The 19,387-nt window shown below is 43.5% G+C and overlaps 1 protein-coding gene across 1 annotated transcript in view; it reads left to right on the top strand.

The window, feature by feature from the left end:
- Nucleotides 1-88: 88 nt before the first annotated feature.
- Nucleotides 89-19,387, top strand: part of LOC106580755 (cytochrome P450 2M1) — a 36,038-nt gene continuing 16,739 nt past the window's right edge. Inside the window, exons 1-2 of the mRNA XM_045703578.1 lie at nt 89-505; nt 19,122-19,284. Of these exons, the coding sequence (XP_045559534.1) occupies nt 317-505; nt 19,122-19,284 (352 nt within the window). The 5' untranslated portion in view covers nt 89-316. The remainder of the gene's footprint in view (nt 506-19,121; nt 19,285-19,387) is intronic.

Raw genomic sequence — 19,387 nt, 5'->3', positions numbered from 1 at the left:
ATATAACTATTTGATTTGAGATAGGTACTCCTCCCTCCCCGTTTTCGCTCGATGACGTCCGGGCCATTGACAGGTTCAAACCGGTCCATCTTAATATAACGCCCCCAACATTAGCGCTGTCACTCGGCTTTCTTGTCGATATAATGGATCATCTCTGATGAAACTCACAATTGTGCACACTATTGTTCAACTTCTATCCACTTTTTGCAGTAGAAGGCTCTGACCCGGTACAGAACTTGGAGGGGCAAACAAAGCTTTCTGATATCAGATTTTCTGTTAACTCCGTAGGCGATCATTGTCCTCGACTCTACTGAAGATGGATGTACTTCATATTTTGCAGACGAACTTTGTGTCTATTGTAATCGGCGTTGTCGTTATTATTTTACTGTGGATGAATCGAGGCAAACAAAGCAACTCACGTTTGCCTCCTGGTCCTGCACAGATTCCTCTGCTCGGTAATTTGTTAGGAATGGATGTGAAAGCGCCATACAAGCTCTACATGGAGGTCAGTCAAATACTTGAGCTAGATCAGTGTGCAAGGTTATGTCAAAGATATAGAATAAGGGTGTAGAATGGGATATACATTTAATTACTTTTCCACAGAACACAAATTCATTATTTGCGTTCATACAAGCTAAATGTAGGCTAGATTATTCTTGTTTTACATTATTTTCTGTGTTGGTTATTGTTGCAACAAAGCAGTTCAGTATTTTCATGTGACTGCTTAGTTCCCAGCCTACTGTACATTTTTATTGAATTGCCCTTGTTTCAATATTCATCCAAAGTATACTACATGCATATATTTGACAACTGAAAAAGTGTGTGTGTGTGTGTGTGTGTGTGTGTGTATATATATATATATATATATATATATATATATATATATATATATATATATATATACTGCTCAAAAAAATAAAGGGAACACTTAAACAACACATCCTTGATCTGAATGAAAGAAATAATCTTATTAAATACTTTTTTCTTTACATAGTTGAATGTGTTGACAACAAAATCACACAAAAATAATCAATGGAAATCCAATTTATCAACCCATGGAGGTCTGGATTTGGAGTCACACTCAAAATTAAAGTGGAAAACCACACTACAGGCTGATCCAACTTTGATGTAATGTCCTTAAAACAAGTCAAAATGAGACTCAGTAGTGTGTGTGGCCTCCACGTGCCTGTATGACCTCCCTACAACCCCTGGGTATGCTCCTGATGAGGTGGCGGATGGTCTCCTGAGGGATCTCCTCCCAGACCTGGACTTAAGCATCCGCCAAGTCCTGGACAGTCTGTGGTGCAACGTGGCGTTGGTGGATGGAGCGAGATGATGTCCCAGATGTGCCCAATTGGATTCAGGTCTGGGGAACGGGCGGGCCAGTCCATAGCATCAATGCCTTCCTCTTGCAGGAACTGCTGACACACTCCAGCCACATGAGGTCTAGCATTGTCTTGCATTAGGAGGAACCCAGGGCCAACCGCACCAGCATATGGTCTCACAAGGGGTCTGAGGATCTCATCTCGGTACGTAATGGCAGTCAGGCTACCTCTGGCGAGCACATGGAGGGCTGTGCGGCCCCCCAAAGAAATGCCACCCCACACCATGACTGACCCACCGCCAAATCGGTCATGCTGGAGGATGTTGCAGGCAGCAGAACATTCTCCACGGCGTCTCCAGACTCTGTCATGTCTGTCATGTGCTCAGTGTGAACCTGCTTTCATCTGTGAAGAGCACAGGGCGCCAGTGGCAAATTTGCCAATCTTGGTGTTCTCTGGCAAATGCCAAACGTCCTGCACGGTGTTGGGCTGTAAGCACAACCCCCACCTGTGGACGTCGGGCCCTCATACCACCCTCATGGAGTCTGTTTCTGACCGTTTGAGCAGACACATGCACATTTGTGGCCTGCTGGAGGTCATTTTGCAGGGCTCTGGCAGTGCTTCTCCTGCTCCTCCTTGCACAAAGGCGGAGGTAGCGGTCCTGCTGCTGGGTTGTTGCCCTCCTACGGCCTCCTCCACATCTCCTGATGTACTGGCCTGTCTCCTGGTAGCGCCTCCATGCTCTGGACACTACGCTGACAGACACAGCAAACCTTCTTGCCACAGCTCGCATTGATGTGCCATCCTGGATGAGCTGCACTACCTGAGCCACTTGTGTGGGTTGTAGACTCCGTCTCATGCTACCACTAGAGTGAAAGCACCGCCAGCATTCAAAAGTGACCAAAACATCAGCCAGGAAGCATAGGAACTGAGAAGTGGTCTGTGGTCCCCACCTGCAGAACCACTCCTTTATTGGGGGTGTCTTGCTAATTGCCTATAATTTCCACCTGTTGTCTATTCCATTTGCACAACAGCATGTGAAATTGATTGTCAATCAGTGTTGCTTCCTAAGTGGACAGTTTGATTTCACAGAAGTGTGATTGACTTGGAGATACATTGTGTTGTTTAAGTGTTCCCTTTATTTTTTGGAGCAGTATGTGTATATATATATATCGATTCCATAAATTAATTTGTTACATTTCTTTCCTTCTTATTAACGTGTTTGAGCCAATCAGTTGTGTTGTGACAAGGACATTTTCCGTATTGACTGACCTTCATGTCTTAAAGTAATGATGGACTGTCGCTTCTATTTGCTTATTTGAGTTCATCTAGGGCTATATTCTGTGTACCACCAATACCTTGTCACAATACAACTGATTGGCTCAAACAAATTAAGAAGGAAAGAAATCCTACAAATTAACTTTTAAGAAGGCACATCTGTTAATTGAAATGTATTCCAGGTGACTATCTCGTGAAGCTGGTCTAGAGAATGCCAAGAGTGTGCACAGCTGTCATCAAGGCAAATGGTGGCTACTTTGAAAAATCTCAAATATATTTTGATTTAACACTTTTTTGGTTACTACATGATTCCATATGAGTTATTTCATCGCTTTGATGTCTTCACTATTATTCTACAATGTAGAAAATAATATAAATAAAGAAAAACCCTTGAATGAGTAGGTGTCAACTTTTGACTGGTACTGTATTTGCTTGTTTGTGCATGTGTTGGTTTGCATGCTCAAACCCACAGCCTTTGTGCATTTATTACTACTACTGTAAAATGCAGTGATGAAAATGAAGTACATAGTAACAATTAACGTCACACCTTGCCAAATTTGGACTTTTTGTATAATGTGAGGTCATGATACTGTAGGCGACACAGACGAACTGGGCTGTGCATGCGCACTGGCGACACAGTGCGTAGAGCTGGCACAGGATATCCTGAACCGAAGAGACGCATCGGAGACCAGGAACACTGAGCTGGCACAATCCTTCCTGTCTGAATGCTCAGTTTAGCCCGGCAAATGCGGGGCGCAGGCAAAGAGCGCACCGGGCTATGAATGCGCACCGGAGGCTTCGTGCCATGGATCATCACTGGAGGCTTCGGACCATGGATCATTACTGGAGGCTTCTTACGTGGAGCCGGAACAGGTCTCACCGGAAAGGGGAGATGCACTGGAGACTGGGTGCGCAGAGCAGGCACAGGGTATACTGGGCCGTGAAGGCGCACTGGAGGTCTGGAGCTTAGGGCTGGCACAACCCGTCCTGGCTGGATGCTTGCTTTAGTCCGGCAAGTGCGGGGCGCGGGCACAGGACGAACTGGGCTGTGCAGGCACACTGGCGACACAGCGCGTAGAGCTGGCGCAGGATATCCTGGACCGAAGAGACGCACCGGAGACCAGGAACGCTGAGCTGGCACAATCCTTCCTGGCTGAATGCCCAGTTTAGCTCGGCAAATGCGGGGCGCAGGCGCGGGGCGTAGGCACAGAGCGCACCGGGCTATGAATGCGCACCGGAGATACGGTGAGCATAACACGGTGCATAACACGGTGCCTGACTGTTCATACGCTCCCCACGGTAAGTACGGGGAGTTGGCTCAGATCTCCACCCTGACTCTGCCAATCTCCCCGTGTGCCCCCCCCCCCCATCGTTGCCGTGACTCCCTCGCTGCCTCCACCTGCTTCCCCGGCAGGCTGTTGTATCTATCCAATACCTGCTCCCAAGTCCAGTCTATCCTTTTCTCCAACACCTCCAGAGACCAGGATGCCATCTCCTCCCGGGCAAGCTGCTTGATCCAGTCCTCCTGACCATGCTGCTTGGTCCTTTGGTGGTGAGATCTTCTGTGACATTCGTCATTAACGGTAGACCAAGGCGCAGCGTGAGTTGGGTTCATATTTATTTATAAATGAGAACCAGCAAAAACAAACAATACAACGAACGAAAAGCTAGGCGTGCAAACACATGCAACACAAAGACAAGATCCCACAAGTGACTGTGGGAAAAAGGGCTGCCTAAGTATGATTCCCAATCAGAGACAACGAATGACCGGCCAGGCAGAGACAGCAAGGGCCGTTCGTTGCTCCAGAGCCTTTCCATTCACCTTCACACTCTTGGGCCAGACTACACTCAATCATAGGACCCACTGAAGAGATGAGTCTTCAGTAAAGACTTAAAGGTTGAGACAGAGTCTGCGTCTCTCACATGGGTAGGCAGACCATTCCATAAAAATGGAGCTCTATAGGAGAAAGCCCTGCCTCCAGCTGTTTGCTTAGAAATTCTAGGGACAATTAGGAGGCCTGCGTCTTGTGACGGTAGCGTACGTGTAGGTATGTACGGCAGGATCAAATCGGAAAGATAAGCAAATAATTTCTATCTCTGAGGCCTCCAATGCCCAGATGTCAAACAGAGTAGACACAGACACGTACAGTGGCGTGTATTCATGGGTGCCAGGCTTCCCAAAAATGTTGACACATTTATTTTGTTTTAAATCTTTCATCTCTGTGTTTCATAATTTCCCTTCAATTCGCAAGAGGCTGAACGCATCTCACAGTAGAAAGCATCTGTCACGGCCTGACCAGTAAAAGGGGTTATTTGTCATTGTAGTTTGGTCAGGGCGTGGCAGGGGGTGTTTGTTTTGGTGTTTTTGGTTTAGGTTCTATGTTTTCTATTTCTATGTTTAAATCTAGTTTTATATTTCTATGTTGGTTTTTGGTAGGACCTCCAATTAGAGGCAGCTGGTTGTCGTTGTCTCTAATTGGAGGCCATATTTAGTTGAGGTTTGTTTCACTTGTGTTTTGTGGGTGGTTATTTTCTGTATAGCCTGGGAGCCTTATGGAACTGTTTTCGTCGTTTGTTTATTTTGTTTAAGTGTTTCCTTTAAATAAATTAAGAAGATGAGCACTTTACCCGCTGCGCCTTGGTCTAATCCTTACGACATCTATAACAGCATCTGAGCGAGCGAAACAGCGCCCCTCTGTCTCTCTAGTTGTAGGCCATCTGTCTGATGCTGTCTGGTCCAAACGAGTATGACATTCTTCCAAACTCACTTTACGGAATTCAAAATGATGATGCTTGTCTTTCATAATTCAGATATACAGTACCAGTTAAAAGTTTGGACACACCTACTCATTCCAGCGGTTTTCTTTCTTTTTACTATTTTCTACATTGATGAATAATAGAAGACATCAAAACTATGAAATAACACATGGAATCATGTAGTAAACAAAAAAAGTGTAAAACAAATCAAAATATGTTTTATATGAGATTCTTCAAAGAAGCCACACTTTGCCTTGATGACAGCTTTGCACAATATTGGCAGTCTCTCAACCAGCTTCATGAGGTTGTCACCTGGAATGTATTTCAGTTAACAGGCGTGCCTTGTTTAAAGTTAATTTGTGGAATTTCTTTCCTTCTTAATTAATGTGTTTGAGCCTATCAGTTGTGTTGTTGTCACGACTTCTCCCGAAGTCGGTCCCTCTCCTTGTTCGGGCAGCGTTCGGCGGTCGACATCACCGGTCTTCTAGCCAACGACGCTCCACCTTTCATTTTCCATTTGTTTTGTCTTGTTTTCCTGCACATCTGGTTTACATCTCCTCATAATTACTATGTGTATTTAGCCCTCTGTTCCCTCCATGCCTGTGTGGGGTGTTTGTTGTCAGGTTGGTACGTTTCGGGCTGGTTTGCGCCGGGTGTTGTTTTTCACCCGTGCTTTGTGGCAGCCGGTTCTTTGTACTTTGTTATTGTACTTTGTGCTGCCGCCCTTGTTCGTTGGGCATTTATTTGCATTCTGTGTATTTTACTGCGCTTCAGTAAAGTGCTTTGTCCACTCATCTCTGTTCTCCTGCGCCTGACTTCCATGCACCAGCTACACTCACCATTGACAGTTGTGACAAGGTAGGGGTGGTATACAGAATATAGCCCTATTTGTTAAAAATACATATTGTGGCAAGAGCAGCTCAAATAAGCAAGATAAATGACAGTTCATCATTACTGTAAGACATGAAGGTCAGTCAATCCGAAAAAAGTTGAAAGTTTCTTCAAGTGCAGTGGCAAAAACCATCAAGCGCTATGATGAAACTGTCTCTCATGAGGACCGCCACTGGAAAGGAAGACCCAGAGTTACCTATGCTGCAGAGGATAAGTTAATTAGAGTTGATGAGTCCAAATTTGAGATTTTTGTCAAGTGCAGGCGTCTGTTTGCTCCTCATTACACACCATGGACCAACAAATATTCTTTACATCAACATAGGAATCACTACAACTTTTTCTGTGACCTCGTATACACTATATTAAGCCCAGCCTTTGCAACTTTGATTTTCCTAGATATGGCTACGATTTTGTTTTCACTACATCCGATGGATCTAGATACTGCTTTCGAGCCTATTTCTGCAGCGTTAGTAATGATTTGATCAATACATGTTGATGATTTAATTCCTGTGCTGTTTGTAACTACCCTGGTAGGTTGACTGATAACCTGAACCAGTGCGCAGCTTGATGAAAGCCAGTCAATATTTAAATCACCCAGAAAATATACCTCTGTTCATTTCACATACATTATCAAGCATTTCACAAATGTTATCCAGATACTGACTGTTAGCACTTGGTGGCCTATAGCAGCTTCCCACAAGAATGGGCTTTAGGTGAGGCAGATGAACCTGTAGCCATATTACTTCAACAGTATTTAACATGAGATCCTCTCTAATCTTTACAGGAATGTGGTTCTGAATATAATCAGCAACACCTCCACCACTCACATTTCTGTCTTTTCTGTAAATGTTAAAACCTTGTATTGCTACCACTGTAGCATCAAAGATATTATCCAAGTGAGTTTCAGAGATAGTCAAAATATGAATGTCATCTGTTACTAGCAAGTTATTCATTTTATTATTATTAACTTTGTTTCTTAAGCTACATATGTTAACGTGGACTATTCTGAGCTCTTTTCTGGATGCTTGCTTGTTTTCATTGCTTTACTGGGAAGTTTAGCAGAAGTAGATATACTCATGTTATTTATATTAGTACAGGGTGAGCTGCACACAGTGGACTTCCTACTAGGGCACACCGCCTCAGTGCCAAAAGCATACATCTGGTCAATAGGCACATGATTGCTGTATACAATAGCTGTAGGATCACCAGAGGCATTCATGGCAATTAGAGCGACATAAATTAGGTTACTTACATTGTGTCTACCAACGTCCCTGGTATAATGTACATTTGCTAAAGCATTATGACGACTCAGCGACACAATGGTAGGGATTAACTGAGCTGGGCTTGGGTCATTGATAAGTCGTTCTCTCAACGCAACCTTATAATGCTGTGAACGGATCCATGAACCCAAATGCTTTGGGTGGATCCCATCCTCTTTTTAAAACGTGTTTTGTTTCCGAAAGGTATCGAAATTGTCAACAAAGGTTACACCCATTGAGCTGCAATAATCACGTAGCCAGTTGTGAAGAGCGAGAATCCTGCTAAAGCGCTCAATGTTATGGTTCAGAGAGGGAACAGGGCCCGATATGATGGGTCTTTTTATTAGTGCCAAGCAGAGAGTCAATCAGCTCTTTAAGATCCAGTTTCAATTTGTAGTAACCTGGTATATTTATGTTTACCAATAGATGGCAGTATTGAATCAATATGGGGGTTTGCTTCCCGCTCTCCGTAGCTATTTCCTATGTCTGCCTATATAACTGTGATTAAGAAAGCTTCAGGTAGTTTAAGCCAGGTGCATTAGAGGATGCAATTCTAAGTTACACTTAAATACTAAACCGTACTTACGTCTCCTGAGTCATCAATCTTAAGTCTCCAAGGATACTACATATTTGGCGATGAGGATAACTATAGAGAACGGCGTTGTGTTTGGCGTGCGACGCTGGATGTGAGACTCACGTGAACGGTGGAAGATTATGAAGGCTTGATCCAGGTAGGACAAATTATTGACTGTGAGGGGAGAAAGAATCGGAAAAGATGGCTTTGGCAAAAATAGGCTCGCTACCACCATTTAATCCTAAAAATCAGGAATGGGAGGAGTACTGTGAAATAATGGAACATTTCTTTGCTACTAATGAAATAACTGATGCCGCTATACAGAAATCCATACTCATAAAGGTTATCGGTGCACAGACGTACAGTTTAATGAGAAACCTGTTGAGCCCAGATAAACCAGGAGAAAAGTCATTCATAGATTTAGTCGAGCTATTAAAAAATCACTTCAAACCCAGCGAGAGAGTACAAAGATTCAAGTTTGATTCGCTCATGAGAAAACCTACCGAATCAGAGGGGGAATATGTGGCTGAGTTGAGAGAACTAGCACTGGACTGGAACTATGGGAATACATTATCGCAAATGCTACGCGATCGGCTGGTGTGTGGGATTAATGATGACAGGATACAAATACGATTGTTATCAGAGCCTAATCTCACATTTGAGAATGCATTTAAACTGGCCCAGGCCATGGAATCCGCAAATAGAAATGCACTGGATTTGCAGACAAGGGGCGCAACTGCGTGCTATACAGTAAAAGAGAGCAGCTCTGAGCGCGTTGAATTTCAAAGAACGGAAAGCCGTGGGGCAGCAGCCAATAGACTGTTAACGTTGCAAAAGCAAACACGCAGCGTTTGACTGTAAATTCAAACATGAAATGTGTTATGCATGTGGGATAATAATCTCATTGCGAGGGCGTGCCGCAATAATAAAAAAAAGCCACGGGCTGCAGGAAAGAGAACGGACAGAAACCGAATACCTCCAGACGCTCTAGCTACCGCAGACGCAAAGCAAGCATTCTCAATGTACAGTGTACAGGGGGCGAATATGAAGAAGGTGAAGCCTTTCATTGTGTAAATGGGAATACATGGATTTAAGGTACCGTTTGAACTAGACACAGGATGTAGTGTCACACTGATGAACAGTTCCCAATTCTATATGAAGTGGAAAAATGTTGAAGTGCCTAAACTGAGAGACACCCCCATTAAACTCAAAACGTACACAGGAGAGAAGATCACTGTGATTGGAGTTGCTGATGTTCAAGTGGAATATCAAGGACAAAAGAGAAGTCTGCCTCTCTTAGTAGTGGAAGGTACTGGCCCCAGCTTACTAGGGAGAGGGTGGTTGAAGGAAATAAAATTGAACTGGGATGAAATCAAACATGTCACCACAGAGACATTGACACTACAGCAGGTGCTTTCAAAGCATGAGTGTGTTTTCAAAGAAGAGCTAGGGACATTAAAAGGGGTCCAAGCTACCATTCATGTTGCTGCTGATGCTACTCCCAGATTCTGTAGGCCAAGATCAGTTCCATATGTCATGAAGCCTAAAGTGGATGTGGATGTGGAAATTGAGACTCTTAGCAGAGGATAACTTGACAGGTATAATTATTTCTGAGTGGGCAGCACCAGTTGTTCCTATACTAAAACCAGATGGTATAATCAGACTATGCGGTGACTATAAGCTGACTATAAATAGTTTCCTCTCTGGAGCAGTACCCATACCCAAAGTGGAGGATTTGCTTTCAACGTTAACCGGAGGGCAACAGTTCACAACTGGCCATAAGTCACGCATATCAGCAAGTGCTAATGGGTAAAGCTTCACAGAAGTACCTGACCATAAACACCCACAGAGGGATGTTTACCTATAAATGCTTACCTTTCGGGGTGTCTTCTGCACCAACTATCTTCTAAAGCACATCGGAGGGAATTCTGCAGGGCATACCCAAGGTAGCGGTTTACCTCGACGACATTCTTGTCACGGGAGTCACGAAGGAGGAGCATCTCAGAAACTTAGGTGACGTTTTGAGGAGGATGGAGGACGCCAGTCTCAGGCTGAAGAGGAGCAAGTGTACACTGTTAGCTGATGAAGTGCAGTACCTGGGTCACAAGGTGGATGCCAAGGGGTTACAGACTGTCAAAGCTAAAGTGAGGGCTGTTGTGGAAGCTCCAGCTCCGACAAACGTTACAGAGCTGAAAGCCTATCTAGGCTTACTGAATTATTATAATCGCTTCCTCCCGAACCTCTCTACCCTCTTAGCTCCTCTGCATCAACTGTTAAGGACATGGCCTGGAAATGGTCAGAAAGACAGGAAGAAGCTTTTGCAAAGTCAAAGGTGTTACTGAAATCAGCTGAAGTGCTAGTGCACTACTCAGCAGACAGAGATCTCATCTTATCATGTGATGCCTCATCGTATGGTGTGGGGGCGGTGCTATCACACCGGATGGAGAATGGTGCAGAGAAACCTATTGGGTTCATGTCAAGAACATTGTCGCCAGCGGAGAAAAAGTAATCCCAGCTGGACAAGGAAGGACTGGCTGTCATATTCGGAATACAGAGATTCCACAAATACTTATACGGGAGAACATTCACTATTGTGACCGACCATAAGCCTCTGATCTCTCTGTTCCATGAACAAAAGCCAGTACCACAAATGGTCTCTCCAAGAGTTCAACATTGGGCTGTGTGGGTCAGGGCTTACGTGTACAGAATCATTTACAAACCAGGTAGATACCATGGGAATGCTGATGCTCTGAGTAGGCTGCCCCTTCCAGAAATCATCATTCAGGAAGAAGAAAATGACCAGGTTTTGATGATCGATGTGTTGGATGATGCACCGGTGAACACAGCACAAATCAGGCAATGGACTTCAAAGGACAGAGCCTCAGATCATGCCTTACTACACTCGCTGCTTGGCATTGAGTGTTGGAGATGGATGTGTTCTGTGGGGTTCTAGAGTAGTTATCCCACCACAAGGGCGGGTTCTGCTACTGAAGTTGTTGCTTCAGTCGCATCCAGGTATGTCGAGAATGAAAGGCCTAGCGAGGTCATACGTCTGGTGGCCAAAAATGGACCACGATGTGGAAAATGAGGTCAGCCGGTGTGCAGGATGTCAGAGTAACAGGAAGTCACCACCCACCGTGCCATTACATCCATGGGAATGGCCAGAAAAGCCATGGACACGACTACATGTGGACTACGCTGGACCTTTCCTAGGAAATATGTTCCTTGTGCTGATTGATTCTCATTCAAAGTGGATGGATGTTTACCCCATGAACACATCAACATCATACGCTACGATTGAGAAGTTGAGACAAAGCTTCAGTGTTATGGGATTTCCTCACATGTTGCTTAGCGACAATGCTACTTGTTTTACAAGCACTGAATTCACAAGTTTCATGAAACAAAATGGAATTCCGCATGTAAAGTCGGACCCTTTTCACCCATCTTCAAACGGATTAGCAGAGCGTGCGGTTCAGACCTTGAAGGAGGGGATGAGGAAGATGCAAGGGCCCAGCATTGAAACAAAGGTGTCAAGATTCTTGTTTAGCTACAGGATTACTCCCCAAGCTACAACTGGGTTGTCACCTGCAGAAATGTTGATGTCAAGGAGGTTAAGGTCAACCTTGGATCTCATCAGACCAGACCTGAAAATACAACAAAAGCAATGGAATTAAACATGTAATCATGACAACTGAGCTAAACTCAGTTTCTCACCTGGAGATGTCTATACAATAAACTATGGGTTTGGTCCTAAATGGATTCCAGCTACCATTGAGGATGGCTCAGGACCAGTATCTTATACTGTGATCATCGAAAGTGGACAAAGACTAAGGAGACACGTGGATCAGATCCGAGCTCGAATTCCAGTTCCATCCGGAGATCTGGATCAATTCTTAAATGAACAGGACAGGACATTGGAACGTTCCCCAGAGTTGCAGTTGAACAAACCACCTGAGATCAACAATGCTCAACTTCCTGAGACCACCGGTCCGGGATGACCTCCTCCTGTGAAATCTCCACAAAAGGACTTTGTTTCACCATTATGGGGTGAAGATCTGGTGGCACCAGCTACACCACCTCTGAAACGCTCTATTAGAGAGAGACGTCCACCAGACTTTTTCAGATCAGATGTTTTGAAAAAAAAAAGGAAATTTAGAAAATAGCATAGCTCAGAAAGGAATTAAGTTGGGTTATTAGCTTTAAAGGGGGGGGGGGGGATGTAGTAACCTGGTATATTTGTTTATCAATAGATGGCAGTATTGACTCAAGATGGGGGTTTGCTTCCCGCTATCCGTAGCTATTTCCTATGTCTGCCTATATAACTGTGATTAAGAAAGCTTCAGGTAGTTTAAGCCAGGTGCATTAGAGCATGTAATTCTAAGTTACACTTAAATACTAAACCGTACTTACGTTTCATGAGTCATCAATCTTAGAAGTCTCTAAGGATACTACACAATTCTTCAGAGCTGCCCTTCATAATTTTATTTAAAACCCACATGGACTACGATAGAATCCATTTCCATCTCCTGAAGTAGTACATTCGGTAGCAGCTTAGTAATGTAATTTACTTGAGCTCCAGGATAGGACATTGTTTTTGCACCAGGAACATGTACCAAAATCACAGCTGGCGAGAAGGATGAGGAAATGAAGAAGCAGACACAGGTACCCCCAGCGACGAAGGCGCAGGAAGATCAGGCTCCAGGGTGGTGAAACTATTCGTTGTTTGTATCTGTTCTGGGCCTTTGGTTGGGAGTGTAGACTACTTTGCGGGAGGCGGCTTTCACGGCTCATGACATGCGACCATCGTTGATTGTCATGCTCCTCTGTGCTCCTTCGACTCCGCTATCAGATGGGGGAGGAGAGGCAGGAGATCGCTCCGTGGTGAACAAACTCCGGCGAGTCTGATAATGACAAACAACAAGGCGGAGATGCATCAAACAAGTGCAAACGCCTTCCATCCCCGGCGTAGAACAGGTGAACATTCCACTGTGCGTTTTCCCCAGTTTCTTACATAGGCTGGTGTGGGAGAATTTTCCAGTCATCTGGTGATTCTCCGTAACTATACTGTTCTCTTTGAAGTAGAAAGAATAATCGATAAGTTTAAATTTTAGACATGTGTAAGCAGAATGAAGGCTGAAGCCCATGTGAGTGTACAAAGGTGTATCAAAATCGAATTGACCATTGGACATGTAAAAAACAGAACGTAAGCAGAATCTGTGTAAATTAGGCAAGGTAAACCATCGAGATGTGTCTGGTCTGGGCCATGTCTGATCTTGTGAAGGCTACTGGACACGCACATGGGTTTATCATGCATAGACATCGGTCTGAACTTGTGAAGACCTTTGGACAGCAACGTTAGCTAATGAGTAGGCATGTCACGCCACCAATAGAATCTATGCACCCAATGTCTGAGCCAATAAGAGAATGGAAACTAAGTAAGACCACAAGATTTGTAAAGTGTGGTGATGACTTTATGTAAGACTGTATAAAAACCAAGCACTAAGAATGAAGATTCAGTTGTTTCATGGAACTGTTCAGCTTCTGTTACTTTTGTAATAAAGTCTAATTGAATTTACAAGCTCCGGTATCTGAAGTATTTGATTGAACATTTTCCACAACACTGGCGAACTGTGTGATAAAGGAAGCTACCTCAAATCAAATTACATTTTTATTTGTCACATGCGCCGAATACAACAGGTGTAGAACCTTACAGTGAAATGCTTACAAGCCATTAACCTCTCTGGGCCAGTGGGACGTTAGCGTCCCACCCTAGTCAACAGCCAGTGGAATCGCGTGGCGCGAAATACATACCTCAAAAATGCTATAACTTCAATTTCTCAAACGTATGACTATTTTACACCATTTGAAAGATGAGACTCTCGTTAATCCAACCACGTTGTCCGATTTCAAAAAGGCTTTACAGCGAAAGCAAAACATTAGATTATGTCAGGAGAGTACCCTGCCAAAAATAATCACACAGCCATTTTCAAAGCAAGCATATATGTCACAAAAACCAAAACCACAGCTAAATGCAGCACAAACCTTTGATCTTCATCAGATGACACTCCTAGGACATTATGTTATACAATACATGCATGTTTTGTTCAATCAAGTTCATATTTATATCAAAAACCAGCTTTTTACATTAGCAGGTGAATTTACTAAATTACTCGTTGACAAAATACATAAGAATTATTTTAAGAATTATAGATACAGAACTCCTTTATGCAAACGCTATGTCAGATTTTAAAATAGCTTTTCGGCGAAAGCACATTTTTCAATATTCTGAGTACATAGCTCGGCCATCACAGGCTAGCTAATTGGACACCCACCAAGTTAGGGGCAACCTAAACTCAGAATTACTATTAGAAAAATTTGATTACCTTTGCTGTTCTTCGTCAGAATGCACTCCCAGGACTTCTACTTCAACAACAAATGTTGTTTTTGTTCCAAATAATTCATAGTTATATCCAAATACCTCCGTTTTGTTCGTGCGTTCAGGTCACTATCCGAAGGGTAACGCGCGAGCGCATTTCGTGACAAAAAATTTGCAAATATTCCATTACCGTACTTAGAAGCATGTCAAACACTGTTTAAAAGAAATAGCATAAAAATGTTTCTCGTAAAATAGCGATAATATTCCAACCGGACAATGTTGTATTCCTTCAAAGACTGAAATAAAAAATGTGAAAGTCTCGTCAATGCGCATTTGTCTCACTGTCCCCAGGCAGGCCACTTAAAAACTCTGCTGCTGTACTTTGCCCAGAGACGGGAGACACGTCATTCCGCTTTCTGAACGCTTTAGAGAGCCAATGGAAGCTTTAGAAAGTGTCACATAACAGCACAGATGCTGTAATGTCGATAGAGATGCAACAGAAGGACAACAAATTGTCAGACAGGGCACTTCCTGCATGGAATCTTCTCAGGTTTTGGCCTGCCATATGAGTTCTGTTATAATCACAGACACCATTCAAACAGTTTTAGAAACTTTAGAGTGTTTTCTATCCAAATCTACTAATTATATGCATATTCTAGTTTCTGGGCAAGAGTAGTAACCAGTTTAAATCGGGTACGTTTTTTAATCTGGCCGTGAAAATACTGCCCCCTAGCCCCAACAGGTTTAACCAACAATGCAGTTTTAAGAAAATCCCCCCCCCCCCAAAAAAAATAAATAAAAATACCCCCCAAAAAAGTAAGATAAGAATAACAAATAAATAAAGGGCAGCAGTAAATAACAATAGCGGGGCTATATACAGGGGGTACCGGTACAGAGTCAATGTGCAGGGGCACCGGTGTTGAGGTAATATGTACATGTAGGCAGAGTTATTAAAGTGACTATGCATAGATAATAACAGAGTAGCAGCAGCGTATAAGAGGGGGGGGGGGCAATGCAAATAGTCTGGGTAGCCATTTTATTAGCTGTTCAGGAGTCTTATGGCCTGAGGGTAGAAGCTGTTTAGAAGCCTCTTGGACCTAGTCTTGGCGCTCCGGAACCGCTTGCCGTGCAGTAGCTGAGAGAAAAGTCAATGACTAGGGTGGCTGGAGTCTTTCACAATTTTTAGGGCCTTCCTCTGACACCACCTGGTATAGAGGTCCTGGATGGCAGGAAGCTTGGCCCCGGTGATGTACTGAGCCGTACGCACTACCCTCTAGTGAGTCACTGGTGCTTCCTGCTTTATTTTTAGCTTGTAAGCAGGAATCAGGAGGATAGAATTATGGTCAGATTTGCCAAATGGAGGGCGAGGGAGAGCTTTGTACACATCTCTGTGTGTGGAGTAAAGGTGGTCTAGAACTTTTTCCCCTCTGGTTGCACATTTAACATGCTGATAGAAATGAGGTAAAACTTATTTAAGTTTCCCTGCATTAAAGTCCCCGGTCACTAGGAGTGCCGCCTCCCGGATGAGCGTTTTCCTGTTGGCTTATGGCGGTATACAGCTCATTGAGTTCGGTTATAGTGCCAGCATCGGTCTGTGGCGGTATGTAGACAGCTACGAAAAATACAGATGAAAACTCTCTAGGTAGATAGTATGGTCAACAGATTTTCATGAGATACTCTAGCTCAGGCGAGCAAAACCTCGAGGCTTCCTTAGATATCGTGCACCAGCTGTTGTTTACATATATGCATAGGCCCCCGCCCCTTGTCTTACCGGAGGCTGCTGTTCTATCTTGCCAATAGAGTGTATAACCTGCCAGCTGTATGTTCTTAATGTCATCGATCAACCACGACTAGGTGAAACATTAGTTTTTAATGTCCCGTCGGTATGATATACATGCTTTCAGTTCATCCCATTTATTTTCCAGCGATTGAACGTTAGCTAGCAGGATGGAAGGCAAAGGCAGATTAGCCACTCGTCGCCTGATCTTCACAAGGCACCCTGATCTTTTTCTGCAAAGTCACCGTTTCCTTCTCCAGCGAATGACGGGATCTGGGCCTGGTCGGGTGTCTGTAGTATATCCCTCCCGTCCGACTCATTGAAGAAAAACTCTTTGTCTAATCAGAGGTGAGTAATCGCAGTTCTGATGTCCAGAGGCTCTTTTCGGTCGTGAGAGACGGTAGCAGCAACATTGTGTACAAAACAAGTTACGAACAATGCGAAAAAACAAACAAAATAGCATGGTTGGTTAAAAGCCAAAATGCTCAAGCATATAATCCTCTTCAAACAAGCAATTGTGATCCAGTTTGTTTCGAAACAAAGCGTAGTAGTTTCAGCTCCTACAGCGCTGGAACCGTTAATTTACTTCTCCAGACAAAGAGGGCTCCATTGTAAAACTTGTCTTGGACTAACTTCGTTAGCTTGATGGCTAGCAGCTTAGCTAGGTTAGTGGCTCTGTCAAGCAGACTTCAACCTGTCGGTTCAGACGGATTCCGGGACAAGAAACAGCGGTCCTAACTGTTAAAAGCTAACCACATCGATGGCATTGGCGTTTCTCTATAAGTAGGGTGAGTCAACATATTTTTCTACTTGCACGAAGGCCAGAAATCAGAACCATGGACAGCCACGTCATATTTGGCTTATGTTGATTGGACTAAATTGTTTTTGGTATCTTTTAGTTGTTACTGTATTAGACTAAGCAGAGGTGATTTGATGATGCTAAAATGTTGAAATGGTGCTGGAATAGCTACTGTTTTCTTTGCGATTTGTTGTAACACGGTCGTTCTAAATCAGTAGTTGTTTAGTGGTCCGAAAATGTTGGGAACATGAACTTGCTTGACCATGCTGTAGGTCATGTATTTGTCTGTTACTGTACATGCAATATGCTTTGTGGACTTCACTGGAGAGAGGTTGCTCTCCGGTTTTGTGATAAAACAAAGGTGTTTTACAAAAGGCTGTGAAGTATTTGTAGTTCATCGTATCAGTAATTTTTGTTCATCATATCAGAGCTGTAGCACCGCCCACTGGTGAAGTGGAGCAGAGCATGCTGGGTGATCTCCAGCTCAGAGAAGATCAGCTTGAGAGAAGTCAAGTGTGAGAAAGGTCCAGTCATCCTTATTTTCCTACCAGTTAGCTTTTATTGTGTTAGCCAAGTCCTTGTTGATATGTAAGTACATATTTCATATCTTTCAGGTGTTTATGTCTGAAGATGCACTCTGCGACGATAATGTTGTATTTATGGTTATGCTAATTAGTAGTTTCTATCACGAGCTACTATAGCTATTGTGCGCTGGCTAGCTCTGTTTTGGTTATCATCATTTCAGACATTTAACCCTGTATTTGTATAGGGTAATGCCCCCAGTGCGTTGTTTATATGCCCTGTAATTGTATACGTGTATAGTACATCATTATATGGGTATTAGATCCTATTTCACTGTTTAGAGGTATTCAAGTTCATTGCGCAATTGTGGCCCTGTACTGAAGATGATGGTGGTATGCTTTGTAGTACAGGTGTGGCGGCTCCCCTATAATCTCAAATAAGTTCAGTCAGATTCAAGTTTCCTTGTGTTGTATGGTCCTGTATAGCATTAAGTCATCATAGTCATGTTAAACCATGCATATTGTTTATAAGAGATGTGATTTAGAGATTGTATTCTGTCATTTACTATTGTATCTTTATTTATCTCTTTACTTGCAGACCACGCACACACACGCACACACACACACACACACACACACACACACACACACACACACACACACACACACACACACACACACACACACACACACTTTGGTTGAAGCAAGTTGCCAGACCACTAAGTGCCTTATTCCATCCATACTACATACACTGTGCTGTTCTGTGCCTGTGCATCTTAACCGTTATTAAACCACCTCAACTGGAATCCTACCTGTCTGTCATCTGTGCTTTTACCAGTGTAATGTAGTGAACATTAAACCATAATTCAGTCCGTGTATTGGCACTGTGGGATTCCAGTTCCATGTTTTACTGTAGCCAGACAGTGGGAGTGATATGCCATGTGAACTGTGTAATACCAGCATACTTCTGAGTAAAGTTAAACTAAAGTATACAAATGCCCTGACCTCAGTTCTTATAAACATAAGCAATCTAAATAACTGTGGATGTTACAACCAGCACACAGGAGCGAACACATAAAGTAAACCTAACCTAAAGAATATACAGTCCACCAAGTCCTCACTTACAGGTGTGGTTGAATGGTCTTCTTATTGGCTCGGCCTTTAGGCCTGTGTATCACAAGGCATATGAATTGAAAGGTTATAGAGCAAACAATTCAATTATCACAACACATAGGTTGTAATATGGCTTGGGGGGGGCTCGACTTCCTCAGTGATTTTTACCCACACACTACTACTGTTGGGAACATAAAATGACATGCTATAAATACACTTATTTTGACACATTTTCGATATCTAAGTGAATATAATGGACTCTATCAATTTGCCACTGCATTTCTTGCTCTCTTGGGTCTCTCCACCACTTATCCAAAGGAATAGCAAGGCCACAATCATTTCACTTTCATGTCATACATCCCAGGACTGTCAGCAGTGCTCCATATAAACCTGGGATCTGAGACATCACTGTACTGGTTCCCTAACTATAATCCTGTGGTTCTTCTCTCCTCAGCTCAGTAAGAAGTATGGCTCAGTGTTTACTGTATGGCTGGGCTCCAAACCTGTAGTGGTGATCTCTGGCTATCAGGCTATCAAGGATGCTTTCGTCACACAAGGAGAAGAGTTCAGCGGCAGAGCCAACTACCCCATGATCATGACAGTCTCTAAAGGATATGGTGGGTGATTTTAAAAAAATAAATGGGAGTGGGTGGGTGGGTGGGTGGGTGTCATTGACCTTGCCACAGTCAGTGTGTGTGGAAATTACATTACATTAGGTTT

The sequence above is a fragment of the Salmo salar genome, chromosome ssa20 (assembly GCF_905237065.1).
Source record: "Salmo salar chromosome ssa20, Ssal_v3.1, whole genome shotgun sequence".
Classification (NCBI taxonomy): domain Eukaryota; kingdom Metazoa; phylum Chordata; class Actinopteri; order Salmoniformes; family Salmonidae; genus Salmo; species Salmo salar.
This window is presented reverse-complemented; position numbering and strand designations above follow the sequence as displayed.